Source organism: Protomyctophum bolini (assembly GCF_963924005.1).
Source record: "Protomyctophum bolini genome assembly, chromosome: 6".
Lineage (NCBI taxonomy): Eukaryota > Metazoa > Chordata > Actinopteri > Myctophiformes > Myctophidae > Protomyctophum > Protomyctophum bolini.
This window is the reverse complement of record NC_137867.1, coordinates 12,663,892-12,671,698: the sequence shown is the minus strand read 5'-3', so window position 1 is coordinate 12,671,698 and position 7,807 is coordinate 12,663,892. Positions and strand designations below refer to the sequence as shown.

At 40.7% G+C, this 7,807-nt stretch overlaps 1 protein-coding gene across 2 annotated transcripts; it reads right to left on the bottom strand.

Moving 5' to 3' along the window:
• Positions 1 to 79: 79 nt before the first annotated feature.
• Positions 80 to 7,200, bottom strand: fsta (follistatin a). 2 transcript variants are annotated; one of them, XM_080765248.1, is made up of 6 exons: positions 7,039 to 7,200; positions 5,643 to 5,840; positions 5,226 to 5,444; positions 4,672 to 4,896; positions 3,834 to 4,064; positions 80 to 1,533 (listed from the first exon to the last, which is right to left on the bottom strand). In XM_080765248.1, exons 1-6 carry the CDS (start codon positions 7,127 to 7,129, stop codon positions 1,445 to 1,447), a joined length of 1,053 nt encoding a protein of 350 aa, XP_080621374.1. In that variant the 5' UTR covers positions 7,130 to 7,200; the 3' UTR covers positions 80 to 1,444. The 2 variants fall into 2 exon arrangements, with proteins under 2 accessions (XP_080621374.1, XP_080621375.1); XM_080765249.1 differs by having other exon boundaries at positions 5,649 to 5,840.
• Positions 7,201 to 7,807: the final 607 nt, after the last annotated feature.

Sequence of the window (7,807 nt, the reverse complement as noted above, 5' to 3'; positions counted from 1 at the left end):
ATAATGTGGTGCCTATGGATGTAGTCAATAAAGGCAAACGAATAAGGAAAAAAACGTTTATTGTTTCACTCTTCATATCTGTACAAATACGTCAAACTTTGTATGTACATATGACATTTACATAAAAAATACAAAACTATATATTCATAACTGAATTTTGTATTTTTCTTGTGATGTTTCAAAATAAAAAAAATATGCATTCTGAGGGGAAAAGTGTGAAATAAGCAAAACTATAAAGTTTGATATAATGTTAAGTACTGCGGTATGTTATCCTATTTTAGCTCTGCGAGAGCAATATGGAGAAAAACATTGGCGAGAACACAGCACACAAATGTTAATGGCACATATATTTGTAAAAAAAAAAAAAGAAAAAGAAAAATTAATCAAGTATCATCCATAAATTGTCTCTGAACTACTGTGGAGAATAAAAAACAATGATAGTGAATAATGTCAAGGGTTGACATCTATGACATTTCCATAGGGAAACAAAGCTACAGGACTTAAGAGTCTTGAAGAGTAAACAAAAATCAACAACAGAAACATACACCCACACACACACGCTCACACACACACACACACACACACACACACACACACACACACATACACACGCTCACACATGTGCGCGCGCACGCACGCACACACACACACACACACACACACATATATGCACGTGCACACACACACACACACACACACACACACACACAAATGGCTCTTCTTTCTCTTGTTCCATTACCACCGTGTTGCAGCATCTACACTGTAAAATCCTCAGTGTCAGTTTAACTATGTACAAATTGAACCAAATGGAACCTTATCGGTCCATTATTTGGTCCCATCTCTTCACTCTCAGAGTTAAATTAACGCTGAAGATTTCACTGTGCACATTGCGCCTTTGCAGAACCATTGAGAGAATCCCTTTGGTCAGTTATTATGAGTTGTAAACAAACCAGAAACACTTCTGTACATAAAATGATTGATATATTCCCAATAAATAAACACACAGCCTAAACATGCATCTTACGTATGTGTGACATAAACATTTGTGATAAAGATTTGACAGCAACAAGCAGATTTGTACAGCTCAGGGAATGCCATTTACAGCTTGCAGAGGATACTTACACGGTAACATGACAAATAAATAACACTGCTTCTCTTTGGACAAATATATTTCTTCATCATAAAAAAAGAAAGGAAAGGGGACAACAACAACAACAAAAAGGGAGGGGAAATGAGTGGTAACACAATATATTGTGGTAGATAGTAAGCCTGACATTGTAAATGTATAAATTATAAAACACAAAATACAGTATAAATAAACATCTAGCAGACTGAACTATATGTATACTTCCTTTTTTCTTTAAAAAATAAATAAGCATACACATAATGTACAGTATGGACATGATTCCTTGCCCTGGGGCTGTTCCACTATAGTGACGGTGGCCTATCCATCCAGTATAGAAGATAAATGGACAAATGTCATGTAGTCTGAGTCCTCATCTTCCTCATCTTCCTCCTGGTCTTCTGTAATGGCTATATGGGAAAATACATGGTAGCTGTTTGTTTGTATGAATATGGACCACAACAGCTGAGATTATCACTGAATGTTTTTGCAGCATAAAGAAGAAGAAAAAAACTCCCACTGCAAAGCCTCCAGTACAAAGCCCCCCTTTTCTTTTTCTCTTCTATGTGTGTGTGTACGTGTTACCTGTTCTATGTGTGTGTACGTGTTACCTGTTCTATGTGTGTGTACGTGTTACCTGTTCTATGTGTGTGTACATGTGTGTTACGTGTGCATGGGATGTATTGTTGGCAGTCTGCAATTTAGTGTGGCGATCCCCAATTATACAACTCCCATTTACATGATCCAGCAAGTCAGGGCTGCGACAAGAGAAACAAGCAATGAAGATGGAAGGGAGGATGGGGGTGGAGTGGTTTAGGGGTGGTGGTGGGATTGGAAAGGGGTTGGGGGACGGGTCCAATGGCTCAGGTTTCTTTTGGGCCTGAAAGCAGACACACATAACACACAAAAGTGCTCTTGTGGTTCAGGATTTGCTTCTTTCCTTATAATTACTACTATAATTATGGTAGCTATTATCATTATACTGTATAATTATGATTATTAGCTTTTGTTTCGGACTCAAACATACAGTTGCTGCTACTAGGTGGGACGGCTCTCTGTGTCGCAGCCTGACCTTAGCAAGCAGGTCAGAGGACATCAACACAGTAATGAGGTATTTTCTTTTCTTTTTACAGATTTTTTTTTTTACATTGGACATGAAAAAAAAAAGCACACAAGCAATAGCGAGAGTGTCAATACAAAAAACGACAAAATAAAACAGGCAGTCCCTCATCAATCCAAAAGGATTCGTTATTTTTGATACATATTCGGAGAGACAACACATTCACTAGAAACAGCACAAACAACAAAAGTCAGCTGATAGATGTTAATTTCTTTCTAATGATGATGATGAGAAGTAAGAACGTTGTTCTACAAGCTTATGCTTATCCTGCATACTGTAAAATGCCATTATATTTGACTCATGAGGTGATCATAAAGTTGGTCCCTTGGATTCAATTATATATACCTTAAGGCACGTCACATTAAGATACTCAGTCAGAAAGAAAATAAAACAACAATGAGTTCACAATGGAACTCTAGAGATTCATCAGATAGTCATACCAACTTGGAATGTAAATTTGATAACTCCTTGAAGCTACAGATCAATTTGTTTGGTTGCCCCAAATTCTCTGTTATAGAAATAGGTAGTCTGCATGAATATCAACTTCCAAATCCATCATTTATATAATGGCACCAGTGCTGTAAATAGGTTTTCAATGTAATGGGATCCCCGGACCCAGGGATGGTCTTGTTAGAGTACAGTACTGAGTACAGTATTGCATCACAGGACCTCCGGATGGTGACTTGATTGCGTCCTTTCTCAATTTAGTGAGTCTACGGATGCATGATGCAGGCTATTTGCATCACTGTGGTACCAAAGTTACAATCACCTTATGCACATTATATGAGTATAGGCAAATGTACTCTGTTCTTACTGACATGTTGGCAGTGCGGTGTATGTCACAAGAGGCAGTGCATTTTGAGTTGATTGATTACAGCCAAAAGCAAAAAACAAAACAAAAAACAAACAAAAACATAAATACACTTTCTATGAAATTAGCAATGTGACCATGGAATTTACAAGCTGTAAAGATATGACCACTATCATAAAAAACACTATTGACAAAAAAAAAGAAAGAAAAAAATGCATGAAACTTAAGGCAACCTGCTCAGGCAGGTCACTAGCATGGTCATAAACTTGACTAAAGTTTTAAATATCACGATTGTTCCACTGCAAACAAAAGTTAGTCTCCTTTATTATTTGTGTTAGTTTGATGAAGTTAGTGTCTCCCAGACTCCCAAAATAGAGTCCGTCGACTAAGTCTTTTTTTAAATATATATATATATATATATATATATATATATATATATATATATGGTTGTTTATTCACTGTTCTGTTATTTTGTTTTGCAGAATAATTGCTGATAAAAAAAAAGAGTCAACAAAAGCCAGCAACAAAGACAACATCATGCAAGTTCTTCCACTCTCATGTCCTTTCTGCTTGCTTAAGCTGTGCTTGGTGTGGGCGGGGTGGGAGTTTGCACGTGGGGTAGAGGGGTTGAAGGGGGGTTCTTGGAGAGGAGGTTGTGTTGGGGAAACAACGCAGAATATTGTCTTTTGCTTGGCGGCAGGGATGTGGGTGGTGGTGTTTGGAGGGGGGGGGGGGGTTCTCTTATTTTCTTTTCTTTTCTTTTTTGTCATTTTACTTACAGTTGCAAGATCCCGAGTGTTTCACTTCCAACAGCACCCCCAAAGAGCATGCAGCCTGCTTCATGGCACATTCACTGGAGTATGTGGTGTTGTCACTGGCACACACCGCCTCATCTGTCCGACCCTCCGGACAGGTCTCGTCGCACACTGAGCAGCGTCCCCGACTCATCCTGGCATCCCACAGGCACTTCTTCCCTGCACTGCACTGAATGTCCTCACACGACTTGGCCTCTAGGAGTAGAACGAGACAATTCATCACAGGGGGAAACCTCTGATTAGACGGATCGCCACAAACTGTTTTATGGGCTGCTAAATGTACGCTTGCGGTGTACCTTGAAGGACTGAGCTTGCAATAAAACCCTGCATCGCGTTTTATAAGGGTTAGGCCTTACAGTGTGAAAAAGGCATTATATCATATACTTGGCAATGCCTGGTGTCACAATGACTAATGCTGCACATGTTTAGATTCGCTACTATAATCATCCATCTAACTCAGATATTGGCTGACTGCATGTCTCCTTCACCCTGAAGCTCCTTGTCTTCAGCTCTCTCCATTCCTCTCTCCTTGCGTGTATGTGCGTGTGCTTGCACAAAGTGCATGTGTATGAGTGCTGCCAACATCAGGAAACAATAAGATGTCCATCATGTCTTGAGCAAACATGAACAAAAACTACAGAACACTCTCAGACCCCCTTCCTAGAGGAATGTTGGAGAAAAAAAGTGGACTTTGAATAACTGCAAAGTTGGCCAAGAGGAATATGCTCTCAAACCATCTCCAATAAAGGAGGCGACACTCAGGGAATACAGTCTCATGCCGAAGCTCTTGTTGCAGACTTACTGATGCATTTTCCTTCATATGCTACTCCGATGGATCTGCCAAGAATGCAGGTAGCTCTTCTCAGGTGACAGGCGCTGCCATAGATGATCCCATCGTTTCCACACAGGTACTGCTCAGGCGACGTCACCTCGGGGCAAATCCGATTACACGTCACACAATACGCGTTATTTGTCTGGTCCACAACGCACGTGGAGCTGCCAGGGCACAAGACATCACGGCACGTTTCTGTCAAGCCAAGAAAGACAAATGGGGCGTGTTTGTTAACATGATACGAGATGTAAACTTCAGCTAAATTAAGGCTCTATTTGAATTTACAAGCGAAGGGCACTGGACTTAAGACATTCGACTATGTCTAACAAATGTAAAATCCTCCATGTAAATGTAACTGCGTGTGTATGGAACCAAAAATGGTCTCTTACAGGTCTGTTACTCCCAGAAGTGCAACCTACAAATGGAACTAAGTGGACCCACAATGTGACAATCTAACGGTCCTTTTGCATGGTTGTATTTGTAAATTACCACTGGAGTCAAGCATTCAAGTAGAATGTACTTACTCTTGCATTTCCCTTGATACTGAACTTCCAGGTCCGGGTGTCCTTTACATTTGGACTTCAACAAAGCACACTCGTCCTTGTAGGTCTTCCCATCAGCGCCGCAGACCGGTCCTCTCCATGTGATGTTGGAGCAGTCTGGTGCGCACACACAGCGGGGTTTACTCCGTCTGTTCATCTTGCATCTCTTTCCTGGTCCACAGTCAACGTTATCGCAGGTTTCTAAAAGTCAAGATAAAAGGAGATTGATTTTTACTTTAACGTGGCGCTAAAATAAAGATGTGCACTTTAATGCAGCAAAAAGAGTACCTAAACAAATTTTGTCATTTAGACCTGCCGATAATTTAAATGTGGCATATTTAATATGACTATAATGCAAAGCTAATTGTGTTTATGTTGAAATGGGGGAATTGAGTGCACCTCCACCTTTGCAAGGTATGCAGTTGGGGGCTCCACCATTGAAGATCATCCACCTGAACAGGGTACTATTGGGGACGTCTTCCTCTGTCCATGACGTCCCCAGTCGTCCACTTCGACAACACTCCTCTCTGCTCATGCCAGGCATGTAGAGCACCTGGCATCTTCCGTTCTTCCCCTGCTGCAACCAGCAGTTGCCAGCTGTTAAAAAAAAAAAAACACTGTCGTATTTAACGTCTGGAAACGCTGACCCAGACGCGTACACGTGCCGCCTGCATTATCTGAGACGCTCCCCCCTCCCCTACTTTTCACCCTCCCCGCTATTATTTTTGTCTGATTTGTTTCTGCGAGACAGTTATTATAACGCTTGCCCATCGCGTGTCTTCAGTGCGCAGTCATGACTGACAGCCCTTACAGTTACAATGCCAAGAAATAACCAAATGTGAGAATATTTTGGTGGGATATTTGTTCTTTTATTCTTCTGGCCTCATTATCACTGCGCAGAAAGTGGAGTGTGCACTGTCTAGACAGTGTGAAATAACAGCCTATCAGACACGCGCTGTCTTTAGGTGATAGAGCTAAACCCACATCCGTCTTAAACGCCCAGACATTTACTACTAGACAATCATTTTCTAGATCTGCCTATAGACCCAAACTCCCAACCGAAGCAAACGTTAATGAAAATGTAGACAGGTAATAAAAGACGACATTATTATTACCATGGAATGCACAGGCAACGTGGGCTCAGAGACAACAGCATTTAATACAGACGCACAGACCAAGTGATCATAAATTGAGTTATTGGGGGAAGGATTTGGGTCGCATACACGGATTTTGATAACATAATTATTGACCCCGTAATCAATAGGCTACAAACAAAATGACAGCTGTCATACTTTTTTCAAGCAATATAGCCTATACGACAAATAATTATGTTCAGACAAGGAAGTCAGTGTGTAATTTATAGAAGCATTGCTACATAAACTTATGCAGCTATATGCATGTGCATGTGGCTTGCATGTGGTTAAATGCAAGCCATTCAAAAAGTAGGCTATGTTTGCACTGCAAATTAAATTCTCGAATAGGCTATAAGTATATCGAAAGCCGGTGCTTTCAACTCGAATTGTAGGCTCAGGTCTGTGCACTTCGCAAGGGCTGCAAAACTTGCCATCCTAGCCTATCACTTTAAAGTGTCCCATAGGCTATGGCACCTGTTATGGACACTTAACGCACGCACTGTCTGGGGGAGTTTTATCTGTTGGAGGGAATGGACACTTTAAAAAGTTTGGACACAGAAATGGTTCCATATCCGTACACCCACACCCAGCCACCCTGGAGATGACAACAGTCGAAGTTTTGCAAAATGCGCAGATTACCCCCAAAATGATGAAGTGCTTACCTTGAACTTTTTGATCTTCCATGAGATGACAAAGCCAAACAAGCAATAGAATAATGCCCGGGTGAAGATGGTGTTTCAGCATCCTAAGCATGATGGAGAGGCAAAGTGAACCACGTATATTGACACAGGCAGCGCAAAAGTAATCTGCTTAAGGTGGCAGTGTTGAATAAGTGTCAGTCTGAGAATGCAGCCTCTCTTTTTAAATCTATAAGGGGTCTCGGGTTGACTGTCTCTGGTGGGCGGTCTCCTATTCTGTGGGGGTGGGGAGATTTCTTTTTTCTTTTTTTCCCCCCTCAATCCCAATCAGGTGACATCGTTAGAGGCAACTTTCTCTCGTCTCACCACAACACTTTAAGAATATGAAAAATGTGCAAGTTTGTAATATATTAGCCTATACGATGTGTAGAGCGATGTGTTAAAGCATCTATGATTTAAAGCACAAGCCTACACCACAGAACAAACCAAATGGCCCAAATGCGACGGATAGGCTAATAGGCTATCAATCTAGTTTTGATGGTGCGCATGATTTAATTAATTAAAAACGATTATGAAGTATGGGCCACACAGTACTAGCACTGCACTATAGTCAGCTAGTAGTCGAAAGCATGGTGCTTATTTAAGATCTGTGTGCGCTTATATGATCAAATTAATTAGGCTCTTGCATTGTTTTATTTTATTTCTTATTTTTCATTCATAGCAATTAATTTAGGCCCTATTAAAATAAACCTATTTTTGTGCAGTCCTTTTTCTTCCTACCAATTACAATTGT